Source organism: Amphiprion ocellaris, chromosome 5, assembly GCF_022539595.1.
Source record: "Amphiprion ocellaris isolate individual 3 ecotype Okinawa chromosome 5, ASM2253959v1, whole genome shotgun sequence".
Taxonomy (NCBI): Eukaryota; Metazoa; Chordata; class Actinopteri; family Pomacentridae; genus Amphiprion; species Amphiprion ocellaris.
Window position 1 is genome coordinate 31,532,676 of NC_072770.1, and position 17,760 is coordinate 31,550,435.

At 38.6% G+C, this 17,760-nt stretch overlaps 1 protein-coding gene and 1 long non-coding RNA gene across 2 annotated transcripts in view; one reads left to right on the forward strand and one right to left on the reverse strand.

Moving 5' to 3' along the window:
• The window catches only part of necab3 (N-terminal EF-hand calcium binding protein 3), a 41,059-nt gene extending 34,494 nt beyond the window's left edge, over nt 1–6,565 (forward strand). Inside the window, exons 11-13 of the mRNA XM_023281842.3 lie at nt 52–129; nt 706–797; nt 5,451–6,565. Coding sequence (XP_023137610.1) covers nt 52–129; nt 706–797; nt 5,451–5,479 — 199 coding nt within the window. The 3' untranslated portion in view covers nt 5,480–6,565. The remainder of the gene's footprint in view (nt 1–51; nt 130–705; nt 798–5,450) is intronic.
• Nucleotides 1–15,627, reverse strand: part of LOC111576255 (uncharacterized) — a 47,614-nt gene extending 31,987 nt beyond the window's left edge. Inside the window, exons 1-2 of the long non-coding RNA XR_002746805.3 lie at nt 15,497–15,627; nt 15,111–15,151 (exon numbers count right to left, since the gene is read on the reverse strand). This is a non-coding gene — a long non-coding RNA (uncharacterized LOC111576255). The remainder of the gene's footprint in view (nt 1–15,110; nt 15,152–15,496) is intronic.
• Nucleotides 15,628–17,760: the final 2,133 nt, after the last annotated feature.

Genomic DNA, 17,760 nt, shown 5'->3' on the forward strand with positions numbered 1-17,760 from the left:
TGTATCCTCTTCTTGCCCCACTCTACTTTTTCTTCTCTGTCTTGCTGTCAGTGTGTCCGTTCAGAAGCTCCCAGGAAAGTCGTGTTACATAATGTATGAGTTCTGGCAAGATCGCATCTCCTGGATGAGGTCAGTACGGTGTATGTGTGTGTGTTTGTGTATGTGCTTCTTACTGAGTGTGTGTTTGTGCGTCAGATATTGGCAGACTGTTTGGCACTCTTAAGTTTTTTTTTGATGGAAATGTTCCCCATCAGTGAGGACGAGCAGATGGCCTCTCTCTCAGTTCACACACACACAAACACACACAGGGATGCAGCTTAAATGGTTCGAAATGGTGTCTACACTGTGCCATACACAAATCAATGCATATATTAAGTTGCCATTGGAACATTTTGTGCAAACCTGTTGTGTTTGAGAACAAGTAATTACAAAAAAAACAACAACAAAGAATGATTTTCAGTAACAAGAGATTTAAAGATTTTAAATGAATAGTCATTAAAACTTCGATATTATATTAAGATTCTTCAATTTTCAAATCTTAATCTCTCAGATATTAATCTTTGCACTTGCGACAACTTAATTTGCATGCAAAGTACATTGCAAACACAGCAAAGAAGTTCTTTAAGGTGATGCTCAATTCTGATTTCTTCCAAGCTGTCTCATTTTCTCTTTTTGCCTCATTTTGTTTCATCCTTGTCTCTGTAGCTATCTTCAGTCCAACAACAGTAAAGATTTCCAACGCTGCGTCATTGACATGCTGGAGGATGCTGAAGTAGTATCAACTATGTTGCTTCCAGGTTTGTGTCTGTGTGACTGTGAATGCTTTCACATAGATAACACTATTTCAGAAAACCCTGCTTAGTGTGAGATCAACATATGTACGATACGGACAAACCTCCAAAACTGAAAATAATTTACATACTATGCCTGTCATTGAGATTATCAGTGTAATAGAATAGAATAGATACTTTACTGATCCTTAATAGGAAATGAATTTGGAACAGCAGCATGTTATCATAGACAACCCAGACAACAGAGAGCAGAGAAGGAGGAGTGAGGTGAGGTGGGATTGAGTTGACGGAGGTCCTCGAGCTGGTAGGAGATGGACAAGCTTGAGAAGATAAAGGTAGACGTTTGGGTTGGAGGAGGATTGTGGGAGGAGATGGTCGACCTGGTCTCTCCACTCTAAGCGTGTGCAGTAGGAGGAATGTAAACAACAATGGCGACGATCACAGTGAACTCCCGTGGCAGATAGTATGATCTCCAACTAACTGTTAACAGTTCAAGGTCCCTGCTACAGATCTGTTGTTTGACGGTAACGTGTGCAAGGTTACACCATCTGTTATTCCCAAACAGAGCAAGTCCTTCACCTCTCCACTTTCCACATGCTGTGGCATCCCAGTCCGCTCTTGTAGTCCAGAAGCCTCTGACTCTGGTGTTATTCTCTGTAATACAGTCTTTCAGCTGTGTTCCCGTGTAAAACATGAGGCTGCTTTCCTGGTAGAGTCTTTGGCTCCTGACGAGCATCTCAAGCTCCTCCATCTTATTACACATAGAGCGAACATTTCCCATGATAACAGACGGAAGAGCCGGTCTAAAAGCCTCTCTCCAAACTATCTCTCCCTTCCTCCTGTTCACTCCCTTATCTCCCTCTATGTCTCTTCCATTGAAATTCCTCCGGAATGTCTTATCTCCCGGCAGTTTGGGAGAGCTCAGCTAGATCAGAGACTCCTGTTGGGAGTAAACAATAGCCGGCTGGCTCTGTTGCTCCGCAGATAGAACTCCATTGAGCAACGGTAGCAACGGTCTTTTCCACTCCATTTCCGATTCTCACTTGTCCAAGATAATCAAAATGAGTAGAATAAAATAACGCTTAAATCGCCAACAATTGTAAAGAAAAACATTTGGTATCAAGAAAAAAAACAGTAAACTGAAAAACACAGCACTAAAAAGCTGGTATGACAGGCTGCCACATCACCAGCGCCCTCTTGTTTTCTTTCGAACTTGGAAAAAAAAAGATAGACAAAACTCCAAAATTGTGAAAATAAATTACATACAATGCCTGTCATTGAGACTCAGTGTAATATGCAGTATATGTAGTATTTACTTCCAATTTCATATGTTTTTCTAGGATGTCGCATTAAATCTGCGTTACATGTGCGCGTCTGTTCAAGACAAACTCTTGATATTTGTGGTGCAGACCAATATCCAAAGACATTGTGACATTTTTGATCTGGTTACCACTGTGCTGGACGCATGAGTCTGGTTTTGGCATATAAGTGATGGCATGTTAAACCCAAACCACTGAGTGCTATGAGAGTGCTAGCAGTTGTTGCTTTTCTGTCTACTCATTTGCCCATTTTTTTTAAGCTCTGTCGTTCTTCAGATTCCTTCAGAGCTGTCCGTGATCATTCCTAGCTGGGTCACTCAAACAGAGATTAGTTACTCCCCCTGTGTCACCAGCTGTCACTCTTTTGAAGAATTTCTTTCGAAAAATATTCTGGCCAGGCAGCCAAACTAAAAATGAAATGGTATATTTAGCCTGCCCCAAGTACCCATGTCAACCTGCATCGCTTTGAAAAATCCTAATGAAGTGATACTTAACCTTAAACTAATGCCATTAACAGTGTTTTATTAACAAACATTGGTGCTATTTCCCCCAAACATTTAATACCTTGGTGTCTTTGCCCAACATTTCCTCTTCATATTGCATTGTAGGACAACAGCGTATATAAGGAGTTGACACTCGGAAAATATTTAGTTCATTTGTATGCATGCTAAACGACTCATCAAGTTTGCACAAACTCCATCGCATTGGCTGAAAGTATGATTAATTAATGTGGTTGTTGCTCTATGTGTCACATTCAGCTGTTAGTTGAATTAGTACATTTGGTTTGATTGTGTAAAGATGGACTTAAATCTTCCAACCCAAACTGTGAACATCTCCTGATGATAATTCACTTTCACTATGGTTGTTCAGCCTAAAGAATGAAAATGGTTTCAAAACAGGCATTTGTTGTACATGTGGAAATACTGACAAAATCTAGTGCATCAGAATTTCCAGACAAATTGAAAATATCTTTACAAAAACTTCACATAGGCATGAATGTAATAAAAAGGTGTAAAGAGGGCAAAAACAAAAAACATGATATAAATATTTTCTTGCCATCTTTCAAACACATTCACGCATGAAGTGATTTTTTTTTTTTTTTTAAAGGAACCTTACCTTTGTTTTATTTTGCTCGTCACTGCATCACTGAGTTCTCAACTCACAGCAGTGGAGCATGAATCACTGGCTACATGTGTTCAATTTGTTGCATGTGTTCAATTTGTTGCAAGGCACCATTAAGTGTGTTTCAGAAAGCAACAGAGGTAATTATTATTTCTGCCTCCTTGCATTCATTGCAGATGGTGCTTTAGCTGTGGGTGCTGCATGTGTTGTGCTTGTTGCTAGGTGACTGTAGGTGGTTGTTTACTTACACATCTGTGACACGCGTGTATACATGCTGACTGTTTCAGCCATGAACAGTTTTGGTAGAAACAAAGAAATCAGATATGAGTCATTTTAGAAAGCAGGTATAAACATGCAGCAGAAAAAATCATATCTGTTATTGAGTTGAACATTAAGAAAAAGAGTCCGATTAAAACAAGCCTAGAAACTTAGATAGATATGATCCATATGTGTTCACGTTAAACTGACTAAACTTAAAATAGGATGAAATCACTAAAACAAAATGAAACTTGTTTGAAAAAAATCCTCCAATATCAACTTGTTTATTTACAATCACTTAAACTCTTCTTACTAATTTATCTTGAGGAAAAAATAGCTTTTGATCCATTACTTTAGTACTCATCACTGAATGCAAACAAGCTTGTTTGGTTTAAGTTTAAAAGACATCATATTCGTTCATCCCACATGCCGGGACACATGGGGTGCTTTATCTGCTTTCATGCTGTGTTTTGATGAGTTTTGGTCTTTAATTAATGCAGTACTCTTAGTAAAATCGCCGCTAAGCTGCTCCTTGTGATTCCATGAGGGAGGGTTTATGGGTAGTTTCTGAGGTGCATGTAAGAGCAGGAAGAGGTCGACTCTAGAATCACGGACACGGCCTCTGCATTTCTTTTTCAGGAGACACAACTGGCAGGTGTTTTATGGACATGGTTATTCTGTCAGACTTTGTTTGACTATCACTGTGAATTTTAGAGGTGCACTTCAAAGCAAGATGAATGGGTTAGCAAGGGAATTTGTGCCTAAAGTCAGAGCTTTCAATGTCACAAAGATGGCTGTCTTTTAAGCTGGCTAAATCACCATGGTAACTTATACTACACACCCTTCCAACTCCACAGGAAGTAATGTTCAGAGTTTGGGATTTAAATCAGCTATAAGAAGCGTCATCTTTCCACCAGTTCTTTACGAGTGACACAGATTCTCAGCTGAGGGAATATGATATATCTGCAAATCTGTTGGCCTGGGTGATAGTAATTTCGCTGAATGAAGCGGAATGTAGTGGCGGTAGGCAAACTGTATGTTTGTTGCCATGGGAACCCACATGCATTCAGCACAAATATGATTTTATTCTTGGTGCTGATCGGCTGCCAGGTCCATTTTACTCTGCCAGTAATGTAGTTTATAAGACACAAATAAGATAACTGATTTATCTATTGGGATTTATCACATAGAATATTCAGTCAGTAACATTAGTGTCACTTTCATTTGGTCAGTGATTTTCATATATCCTTGATGATGGGACAGTGTCAAACCTAAATGCATTTATTTACCATCATGTTTAAATGTATGAAGAGCTTTTATGTGCAGCTGTCAAGTTTGCCTTTAGAGTCGTAAAATAAGTTTTTATATTCTTCATAGCTTTGCATTATGACAACATGTTCCTCTTGACTGAAGTAGGTGGCACATGGTTGGTCCATTTTGTGTCAAAGAAGTCATGTGATACCACATTTTGTTGAAGGGCAGCCAAAAGTTGCTAACCACTGTCATGTTGTCCATTATCTCTAACTGGGGTTTTATTTATTATTAATAAAAAGAAAGCCTGGCTATGTCAGACTTGTGAGGTAGTAAACTCTCCCTCTGTTCACAGCTTGAATGTGTGCTGCTCTGTCCGAAGAGGACACATGGTTAAACATACTGTAAAATCTTTTGCTTTGTCACTGGCAAGTGTTTGCTAGAATTAGCAAAAAAGATATGGAAACACGTAAGAAAACTTCATGTTTTGAATAACTTTTTTAAATTGCCGTCATCCCTAATGATGCAAACACATTCGTCATTTGACTAGCGGAAATAGCATGAATTAGGTGATGAATAGGAAACATTGGAGTTTAATAAAATATATTCTTGATTGGTGATTTTGAAACGTTGCACACAGTTGCCCCGGGTTACACGGTGCATCAGTCTGAGGTGACCTAACTTCTGCTCTCTCTATGCGTCTCTCCAGCTTCCTGGTGGATTATGACTAACAACTAGCAACTAAATCCAGAATGTCACATCTTCTGCCTACACTGTCACACGGACAAAGACACACTGGCGCATCAACCCACCCACCTACATGCACTCTCTCTCTCTCTCTCACACACACACACACACACACACACACACACACACACACACACACAGAAGAATTCAAAAGGCATCCATGTGTTTGAAAGCAACAGGAGACGGAGACAATGGCGTCATCCAGCATTCTCCAGCAGCATCTTTTAATGTTCCCGTCTTCGACTGCTCATTATTGTGCTGCTTATATCAAAAGGGATAGTTACACCCTATAGCCAATCTATAGGCTTGAAAACAACTGATTCTCCGCAATGCAAAAGCCATTTCATGAATTTTCTATCCCCATCTCTCATTTGTGGTATGGCCTCCTTTCTCTTGCAGTGTTTGTCTGATGTTATTGCCAGCGGAGAACAACCAAAAAGATGCTAGTATAGGCAACTAGAGCAGCCCAAATTGGAATGAAACTTACAATGCCAGTAGTGTTTTGTGCTTTTTGATGAGTTGTTTACTGTTGAATAGAAGTAATTAGGGATGAAAAAAGGCGGAGGAGATGAGGAGACGGGGGTTACTGCAGCCTGAACATGCATGTTGATGTGGCCACATCCTGGCTGTACATGCTGTATGATACTGTAGCACTGTTTTTCTTTCATTTAGCTTTCCTCCTGTCATGTGTACAGAATGCCGGAAAAAAAATGTTCAAAACGCTACACCTTCCCTGACATCTATCTATTGCTCGATATACTAGTGGGTCAGTTATTAGCTACACCTTCTCCGTCTTCAATCTGAGAAACAATCTCAGTCTCAGTAAAAAAAGAACATCTTTCAACAATGTGCCCATGTAAGGGAATTAACACTTTATGAGGAGATTTCGTTGTATCACTATGTTCTAAATATATATGTATATATATATTTAATGTATCATGTATTTATTTTGATCATGGTAGAGTTTATTGCATCTGTACATACAGAAATTGCATATATTCATATTTCTGTTGTGCTTTGGTTTGGTAATGTTCACCAAATGACTGAAAAACAACTTTAATAAAATTATTAAAGATACTAATTGTTTGTTTGCCTTTTATTTTGACAGACACGCTTTATTTCCTCCTGACAATCCAACTTCTTGTTAATTTAAATCTCACCCGGTTGGTTCTTGGATTCTTTGTCACAAGAAGAAAAGCTAAAAGCATCTATATTAAACATTTTATAGTAATTTATCATATTACCATGTGAAAACTATGAAGTTCAGTCAACTAAAAAATAGCACCAGAATGGAGCTGCCCCTCCTTTACAGAGCCTTATATCGAGTTTAGCTCATTTTTTTCATGGTCTAATCCTCAGCTTCACTGTTTTGGTTCTCTCAGCACTCTCAGCATTGTTTTCAGCCACAGCATGATAAAAAAGTGCAAAAAAGCAACTCTACACCACCTGCATAGCATCAAACAGCGGAAAGACAAAGTTAAAAAAAAACTAGCTGGGCAACATAGTGGAGCAGTTAGCGGTTAAACAGCTCAAAATTTTTATCCTTGGTAAAACTGAGCTCAAAGATTCTAGTGACAGCGTTGTTCTATATCTGCTGATGTGTTTGTTAAGTTCTTCCATTATAACAGCAAACAAGCTGACAGTCACACAGCACTCACTGACATTGTTTGCTCTAAAGACTGAAAGAGTGAGTGGCTGAACTGGGAGATAATTCTCTGCAGGTTTGTTACAACCACCCACTTTCTCCTTGTCATTTGCTTCACTAGTAGCAAAAGCATTGATTGATGCAGCTTTAGCCGGCTTCACTATTGTACCTGAATTGATTGCAGACCCCAGATGTCTGAAAATTAATTGGAGTAAGCTGCTGAAACCCAAATCATCCAATAGGTCATCATAGAAAAAGAAAAAAAAAAAACAATGGCATTTAGTCGAGCTCACGAATGGGCAGCAAAGAAACTTCTCACTCTTGCTTCTGTCGATAATTTTATTTCTCAGCTATGAATTCCCCACAGTGCTTTGAAATGAGGACAGCACTTTAAATTAATTTAGGGCCTCTGCAAATCAAACTGCACACTTGTCTGACCACGATTATCCAACTGTGAGAGCAAGATTTGGAGCTATTGAGTCCTAACTGCAGGCTCCACTGCACCAGTGGCTCCCAGCCGTTTGTGGTGTGACCACGCCACAGGCTGCATATCTTTGAGCGTTTCACTCAGGGAGTGAATTTCTCCTCGTGTTTTGTTCCATTTGAATACTTACAGCTTGGGGAGGTAGTATTTCACATGAAAAAATATTAGAGAGCCATCTAAGATAAATTATACAGCTGTGCAGCAGAACTGTGCTCCTTGTTATTTCCCCTGCCTGGAGAATGAAAGCTTGTACAGGTTTAAATCCCGGGTTGGGAGCCAGTATGTTGTACCATCATACAAACTCATATTTATCCCTCCAGTACTGCAACAGAAGGACTGTGATCCAAAAGCAACACCAGTGCAGCATAGCATACGAAGTGGGAATTGGGATGCAGCATGTGTCCAGTGTATTGTGAGCTGAACTATGGAGCTCAGGAGAAATAGGTGGAAACAGGTGTATGCTTCCATTTCCCCTTTGCAATGAGGATGACACAAGCTCTGAATACCAATTAAAGGTCCAGGTCCATCCTTGCAGCCAGTGTTCAGTTATGATAGAAATGGATAATTGCTGAAATTGTTTGTGCCAGATTTGCAAATGGGCACGTGGGCTCAGGCACAGAAGCTGGCACGTCATTGCACTGATTGCTGGGACTGTAATATTTGACTGTATGGTTGATACTGGTGAATTGAAGCCCTCTCATCTCCAGACAGCAGCAGGCAGCAGGCTGTCTGCTGGTAAAACAGAATGAATATGTAGTAGCAGTGAAGCTCAGAGGATGTGTACCCACACCTCCTGTTGCTCCTCATCATCCTGCATTCATTACTGTTATTACAGAGTGGGGTCTATTTACAGAGCTATATATATATATATATATATATGGAGTGCATATATATGTATATGTATATACATATGTATGTATGCATAACTGTTCAAAAGTTTGGGGTCATTCAGAAATGTCCTTATTTTTGAAAGAAAAGCAGTTTTTTTTCAATGAAGATAACATTAAATTAATCAGAAATACAGTCTAGACATTGTTAATGTGGTAAATGAATATTCTAGCTGGAAACGGCTAATTTCCAGCAACCATCACTCCTGTGTTCTAATGCTACATTGTGTTAGCTAATGGTGTTGTAAGGCTCATTGATGATTAGAAAACCCTCGTGCAATTGTGTTAGCACATGAATAACAGTGTGAGTTTTCATGGAAAACATGATATTGTCTGTGTGACCCCAAACTTTTCTATGGTAGTGTACACAGGATTGGCATTTACAGACCTGAGAGTGTAACATTCTCATCTTCTCATCCATATTAAAAGCAAATAAGGACATTTTCCAAAACTTTGACATTTTGAAGAATCATCTTGTTTGCTTGCTATACATTTGAATCCTCTATAGATTTTTTTTTAAGATGGAAAAAGTATTTTGATACACTGCAACCATCAACACCACCACCCACCTGCAACCCTGATCTGTAAATATGAAGGAAAAATACGGCACAGATATTCTGACCTATTTTTTTTCAACTTCATTTTATTACCTCAATTTAATAGACACAATATTATTTTGAAGAGTTTCAGCTGCTCCCCAGAAATCAATCACAGCCTCTGTAGTCTCAAATTTACAGCTGCTATAAAACACTGAACTACTTGTGTAAAGTACAGCCCACTCATATCCATTCTTAAGATGCTAAATCCTTTGTTTGAGATCGAACATATCCCAATTCATTTTCTGGCATAGAGTTTGGAAAGACGACTGATTGATTTGATTCCAAAAAAATATTGAAGAATTGTAACTTTGTAGCTATTAGCTATTTTACTTTTTCTCATCCTAAACTCCATCCTCGAGTCTCCAACTAAATCCAGCTCCTGCAGCAAACTAGATATGAATTCACCTCCTGCTATTGCTGATGTTCTCCCTTCCAGACAGTGTTCCATCTGATATATTGTATATTTTACAGATACAGCAGGGATCTGTTCCATTTCTGTATACAATATAGGGATTCTGCGCCGGTGCCGGATGAGAAATGTGTTTACTGAAGCCACAATGGAATGCATTATTCTGTCAGAATGCACCCCTACAGTCTCAAGAGATGTCGTCTTGCAGTTACATTACATATTCCAACATGACACTGAAATAACATATGCACCGACAAGCTTCTTTGATTTTTTATTGAATAGACGTCTGATGCCAACTATTATTCTATAGGTGGTTTGAATAAATAAAAGGGTTGCCAGTAAGCTCAGGCACATTTCTGTACTCCATTCATTTTGCTGCCAAAGGAATAGTTTCTTATTACTCATTTCCTGATTCTGAAATGTGCATGTCTTTATGTCGAAAGGGACACTAATGAAAAGCCGCAGTCCAGGTTAAAACCTCATACGGTTATTTCAAATCAGAGTTCTGAGAGAAACACAGCCGCCTCACTGCAGTCTTCTCGTTTAGCAACGGAGGGGAAAAAAAACATTTTTTTAATCGAGGATTCTTTTTAAAATTCTCTTTCAGGCAGGTGCCCTTGGCTCTGATGTGTGCAAACACAGCTCATCACTTCAGAGAGCCAAAGGGCCAGGGCTAAGGTGGCCAAAGACATCTGTTGTCCTGTTTCATTCTTCCCTGTTGCCATTGACCCACGTTGGTTGCTTTTCTTGTGTAAAAGGGAACACACAGAAGGCATCCAAAGTCACATCTTTGTCTCACCTCTTTGTATTCGTTCTGAAAGTTCTGAATGTGGTGGATGACAGAAAGCGTTGAGAAATGTCAACAAAAGTACAAGATGATTGTATCTGGGAATGTGTTTTATCTCACAGATTCATTGCTTAGACATATATGAGGTCAAAGAAGCAATGATATTCATTGTAAGAAATCAGTATTTAAAGAAAATCAGCCATTATACTGTATTGTTTGTGCATGTTTGGTGTGTTGGTTTGTACTGAATAGAAATCTAAAGGCTGCGGATGAAAGGTGACAAAGCAGCAGCTGTTGTCATATTTCATGCCTCCATTTCTTTCAAGGATTTGATTGTGTAGGACATGTTCAGAAAGTGTCTATCCTCTACAATACTGAATCATTATCTTTGTTGACTTAGAAACTCTACTGACTTGGGTTTTGCTGTGCTGCTGTCAGTATACAGTGCTGTGCAAAAGTATTTGCCCCCCTAAAGAAATCCTCAAATTTAGCATATTTGTTGCAATTAAATGTTTCAGATTACACACAAAATGCAATTTTTAAATGATGGTTTTATTTCTGGAAGTAAAAATGCAGTCCAGCCCATCCTGCCCTATGTGGAAAAGTAACTGCCCCCTCAGTTGCCAGTCTACCAAGCGACCAAATCCATTTGGCAGTTTGGTTCAGTCTCACCACAAATGATTGCTGCCAGACTTGTTGAACCTAAACATCACCAAATAGAACCTGTCTGACATTGTGACGTAACTAAAGGGCCTCAGAAACCAGCTCATGATGCCACGTTCTAAAGAAATTCAAGAACAGATGCGAAACAAAGTCACTGACATTTATCGGTCTGGAAAGTGTTACAAAGTAATTGCCAAGGCTCTGGGACTCCAGAAAACCACAGTGACAGACGTTCTCCACAAATGAATCTTCCCAGGAGTGGACCAACTACCAACATCAGTGAAGCATGGTAGTGGTAGTGCTATGGTTTGGAGCTGCTTTGCTTCCACAAGACCTGGACAACTTGTCGAACTCGTCTCTCTATCCTGGAGAATGTCCATCCATTAGTTCATGACTTAAAGCTGAAGTACAAATGTTTTATGCAGCATGACAAAAGACCCAATGCACACAAACAAGTCCACCTCTGAGTGGCTCAAAAAGAACAAAATTAAGGTTTGACAGTGATATAGAGGCTCTGGCAAGACCTTAGAAGGGCAGTTCAAGCTCAAAATTCATCTAATGTGACCAAATTAAAACTATCCTGCAGAGAAGAATTGACCAAAATTCCTCCATGGTGATGGACAGAACTGATCACAAGGCATCATAAACGTTCAACTGCTGTAGTTGTTGCCAAGGGTGACCCAAACAGTTGTTAGGTTTAAGGGGGGAATTACTTTTTCCACATTTGATGATCAGGAAATTTTAAGTGTGAGAAATATGCAAAAATAGAAGATTTTATTCTTGCACAGCACTGTAAGTTATTATCCCATGTGATTAGTATATGTACGATTTAATAGTTAATATGCAAATATTTTTAATGCAGTTTTCTGATCTTTTTTAGGACACATATGAAAGCTACGTTTCATGCAGTGACTGGTGCAGGTCCAGCACAGCAGCAGCACAGTATAAAGATATGTCTCAAAGTAAATTATTGTAAACCACTCCCGGCCACGAAGAACACCAGATATCTATAATAGCAGGCTGTCAAAAACCATTTGCCAAATGGTATACGGGGTGAGAGACAGGTGGAGGAATGAAAACTAGCTCTAAAGAGAGGTGAAATAGGTGTAATTTATCATCCAAATGAGATTTCAGTGATGTGTGATGTCTTGTATGGGAAGACATATAGTTGCAGTGTCCTCATTGCCTCCCTGTGATGATGAACTGTGAAAGATCCACACAGTCCAAGAAGGATAGCATGCTGAGCTGTGCTAAATTTTAATGAGTTTGCCTGAAGAGGGCACTGAGTTTGTGTGATGTCTTAATAATTTGGACTTATTGAACCTCTTGGCCTCTGTGACTTCATGTTCAGTTTCTTGTCTGCTAAAGCAATTTGATCAGTGCTCCAACTTACTGTCTTTTTTTCCAGTCACTCCACCAAATGACAAAAATACCTGAACAATTATTACAAGGACTGCCAGGACATTTAGCTCAGGAATTCATGTTCCTCAGATGATGATCCTACTTTGTTGGTTTTCTGACTCAACATTGAACATCTGCCTGAAGTAGAGATGCTTACTAATAAACACAGTACAAAGAACTGTAGTTAATCTCATGCAGTTTTTAAACCTTAACTGAAACAGGCAGTTCATACTACCCATCTCAAAGCTTGTTAGCTGATGTGTGTATGGTCCATGTTAGCATAGCCAGCTACAGATGGGCTATAAATTGAAGGTAAAGTCAACATAATGTGACTCAGTAAGGTGTTGAAACAATGCTTTTCCTCATTTGTTGTATGTGCTTTGATAGAGGTAGTGGAGAGTGCTTTCAAAGATGTTGTTTCCAATGCTACAATAGGCATTCAGTTGAGGTCTGCAAAGGTCATACCGTATTTTTAATTATACTCATCAAACCACCCAGTGACCAATCATGCTCTCTGGATGGGGGCATTATTATGCTAGATGAGACTACTCCTATTAGGTTAGTAATGTTTCATCATAGGATGAAGGTGATGACTCAGAACAACTTTGTATTGATTTGCAGTGACCCGTCCCTCAAAGAAAAGCAAACCATACCAGCAAAAACAGCATAACGGAGCCAGTAGAAGTCAAAGTGTCAGGTTTTACCTTGAATTTGTTACCTGCAGCATGTAATATTTTATTAAATCCTATTCATTCTTTTTAACCTAATGCAATAAGCATTTGTTGTTCAGACACACAGCATCTCTACAACAGAATGATCATCATGAAACAACCAAGTATGAACTTCATTGGAAATGATAATGGACAGATCAAGAGTCATAGATCAGAAAATAAAGTCAACTTCTGCAACACACGGAGTTAATAACATTGCTGATGCCGCTTTTGGAATTTTGCCCGACTTTTCCTGAAAGCCCTGTGACAGACTGGCGACTTGTCTAGAGTGTCCTCTGCCTTTGCCCCAAGTCAGCTGGGATAGGATCCAGCACCCCCATGACCCTAATGAGGATCAAGCGGTGTATAGATAATGTATGGATGGATGGATCTTCCTGAAAGACTAGGTGAAGTTGATGGACATTTTAGAAGGGAGGATTGTGTAGTCGGACACGTCCATCCAGAGCCGTCTGCTATGATTTCTTAGACAACTGCAAAATTGTGGGAATTCAAGTGTCTGTCTATGGCCCTGACAGATATGCAGCATCCAGCATGTTAACAGGCCAAGCTCATCTCTCTCCTGTCATATGTGGCATTGTGAATAAAGCTGCATGCTAAGGTGGCTTTTTATAGTGTCTGGTCAAAGGAGTGTACCGGTCATGCTGTTTGATCACTGTCCTTTACAGCTACACTTTACAACGGCATGGATTAAGTTACATGAAAAGAATTTGTAATCCAGTTGTAGTTCACATAAATGTTTGATTCCTATTTGTCCATATCTTTAATATTTGACATTTGGGAGCTCCATATCTATAAAGGTCACTGCTGAACTTTTTAACAGTTTTTTTTCTGCATGGGAGTTTGATGATTCATGAAATAAACCTATTAGATGTTATCACTGAGCAAATCGCCATGAAGAAGATACAAGAATGAACAAGAATAACTTGACAACATAAGAAACTGCATCCATTTCTGTCGTTGAAGCTGAAATGAGTCATTCTTGGTGACTTATCAGAGGACACGATGCAAGAAGCTGGAGAGGTTCAAAAATAATGAGAAAACAGAGGATGAAGAGGGGAAAAGAGGAAGGATGAGGAGAGAACTGCATTTTCATCTATATCACTGCTTTGCATTATGTTGCTTGTTTTTTAGACATCAGTGCATTAACAGCCTGGAAAACAAGGGTGGAATCTAAAATGACTTCCATTCCTGTGACAGAAACCAGGCACATAATTACACTGGTCTCTCCCCACCATCATTACAACATTGTGTAGTGGCCAAGAAACAGGCAAAGGTGGCTCACCACACACTGAGACACCCCTCCATCCCCAACAAACACCGGCTGGCACGTACACACAAACACAACTGCGAGTGTTTGCCGACTCTACTTTTTCTTTGAGCAGACTCGTGGTTCAAGAGCAATGAACCCATAAAACATAACAAGCAAAAATAACTTCGGCAAAGTAGAACAAAACCAGAGAAAAACACTCTCACAATAGATGACTTACAAAGAAGCATAAACAGCTCTGTACTTAAACAGGGCAAGTTCCCAATACTCTTAGACATAGCTCCATAGTCTGCAGGCAGAAACAAAAACTGCATATTCAGATCTATATAAACAACCAAATAGAAAAGGACTTTGCTGTGTCCGTGTAGCATCTAAATCATGGCCTGAAACCACTCAGCATATCTTCAGCATCAAAAAAAACCATCACGATCCTGTTACTAGACAGGCGCTGCTTCTGGCACCCAATTACACCGAGACAACAATTGAGTCATGTTTCATTTTTAGATCGGCTAATGATCAGCGTGATTACTTTTTGGAGCTTTAAAACTCATGAGACATGGCAAAAAATGACAGAAATCCCTCCTTCAAAGCATGTACAAAAGTCAAAGGTCCACAAGTGACAACAACCCCTTTGGCTACAGTGATGAACTATAACAAAACACATATACTAATGTTAAGTCCACCTCTCTTTCCCTCCAAAGGACACGAGGACAACTCAATTCAAATTTCCAACTCAAACTTCTATTTACCTTTTAGTTGGTCGGTCAGGATATTTCAATAGGTTGTAAACCTTTAAAGACACAAACAAAGTTTACATCATCAAACACAGAACCAAAAAGTTGGCATATTAGCCACTTAAATGAATCAATCACTTAAGCCTTTTAAATTGAATAATAAATAATCAACATTTTAGCAAGGTTTAGTAAAGTTTAACATTTGACAGAACATATATATATTCTATATTTTTACTTTACTTAAACTCAAAATGAAACATCTTAATTCAACTCATTTGACATAAAATCAATGAAGTAAATGCTGCAGCTTTCATTAACCAGTCACACAGCAATTAACATAAACTTGACCACATTAAGAAACATTTCAGAACACCAAGAGAGCAGATAAACATTTCACCAACCATTGGCGTCTTTGGACTGAATCCATGAGTGGACTTGGATCTCCTTTGTTCTTTCCTCATGTCTTTCTCCTCTGAAGATTGTTTGACTGAATGAGTGAGCTTCCCCCAGTCCTTCCCAGGTGCTCTGAATCAGTGATCACTGATTAGGTGTCAAGCACCAGGTGTCAGGAACCTCTTTGCTGCTACCAGTGCATTCTGGGAAGTGTAGTATTTAGTCCCATGTCCTGAGATTCATCTCAACAACTAATGTGCTGTACATAAAAGTTTGAGGTAACTGTGCATCATTTAACTCATTTTATGTTATACTTGTACTTCACATTTGCAGGGAAGTATAGTACACGTCACTCCATTACATTTATATGACAGCTGCAGTTACTGGTTATTTGCAGAAGAAGATTTTTCATCCTAAATGTGTGAAAAAGATTTATTAACTCCTTAAGCCATAGTTCACTATTTGAACTTTAAACCTGAAAAAATGACACAATTTAGATGGTAACAGCTGCAAAACTGTGACACCAAATGAAACAACCTTGGACTATGGATAAGAGACACTTGGGAGAATTTTCAAATGAGACAGACCAGAGCAAGACTTTTAAAAAAATGCAGATTTTTGCTTTTACCTAACCAAAAACTGGAATTAGAGAGTAAATAACAGCCCCATCACCAGGAGGTCATGACAATGATGCTACTGAAAGTATTCAGATAAAGTATTCAGATAAGATACGATACGATACGATACGATACGATACGATACGATACAATAAGATACGATACGACCAGTACCAGTACAGCAGCTCCAAAAGCAAGCAAGTATAAGGCGATACTAAACTAAATTAGAAAAACATTGCAAAATTGCACATTCTAAGGAATCTCAACTGCAAATCAATCAGATTTGATGCAATAGACTGAACTGCAACCTTTCTAAATGTGCCATCTATAACAGATATAGCTTTTTCCCAGTACAGGAACTATAGTATATGAAGTAGCAGTAGCGCCACCTATGCCTACAATATGCATGGTCATTTTAACCAATCTAATAATGGCAGACACTCTATTCTACTTCAAGGACATTTAGTGAATAATAAATTTTTCTGCTTCAGTGAGTCATAATTTCAGCATTTCAGTGTGTTACTTAGTCCACTGCTACATATTTGCAGCTGTAGTTACTAGTTGATGTTAGAGAAATATCACAAGACCCTAAATTACACGTAAAATACTCCCTAATCACACACCATAGATCTGATTTACTGCCATTTTTGCTTGTGAAACTCAAATCTATTCACCCAGGTCACCCAGATAATTTCATGTTTTCCATGAAAACTCACACTTTCATTCATGTGCTAACATAATTGCACAAGGGTTTTCTAACAATCAATTAGCCTTTCAACACCATTAGCTAAAACAATGTACCATTAGAACACAGGAGTGATGGTTGCTGGAAATGTTCCTCTGTACCTCTATGGAGATATTCCATTAAAAATCAGCCATTTCCAGCTAGAATAGTCATTTACCACATTAACAATGTCTAGACTGTATTTCTGATTAGTTTAATGTTATCTTCATTGAAAAAAAAATGCTTTTCTTTCAAAAATAATTGAAGGTAGTGTATATTACATATACAGGTCCACAGCTTGATCTTCATTTATCAACACATAGCTTATACTGCCCTCTTGTGGTAATACATGGTATTACATCTTTCTGCCGCCTGTTGGATTTTCATTGAATTGATATTTTGCGTAAACATAAAAGTCAATCATCTCCCACAGCGGCTGTTTAGTTTAACAACAATCCTCGATATATTCGGGCCAGAAAATGAATTAACTGCAGAGGAAGAAAACATCATACATTATAAATGACAGAATTTCCACCCATCTCACAATAATTCAATCTCACCAAAAGCCTTCTCATCACTTCATACCTGAATTCAAAGATGTCTCTTGAATCATTAATTAGGAGTCACTGAATGATTCACAGCATTAGGGAGGCAAAAAAGGATGCAAAATTTAAGAGATTCGTGTGGCTTTTAAGAAGAACCTCAACTCCACAATTTAGCTCTTGCAGTGCTGCTATTGTTATTATCAGTTGACTCATTCTAAGAAGATTTGAACTTTTTAAAGAAATTTATGTAGAAAAAATACACTTATGATGGTATAAATAAGCATTCTTATTAAGTGCTACTGTAGTCTGAAAACTTTAAACCTCATAAAACTAAAAATAAAATTAGTAAAACTGAATATAGGCTTAGGTAATAGTGATCAAATGAC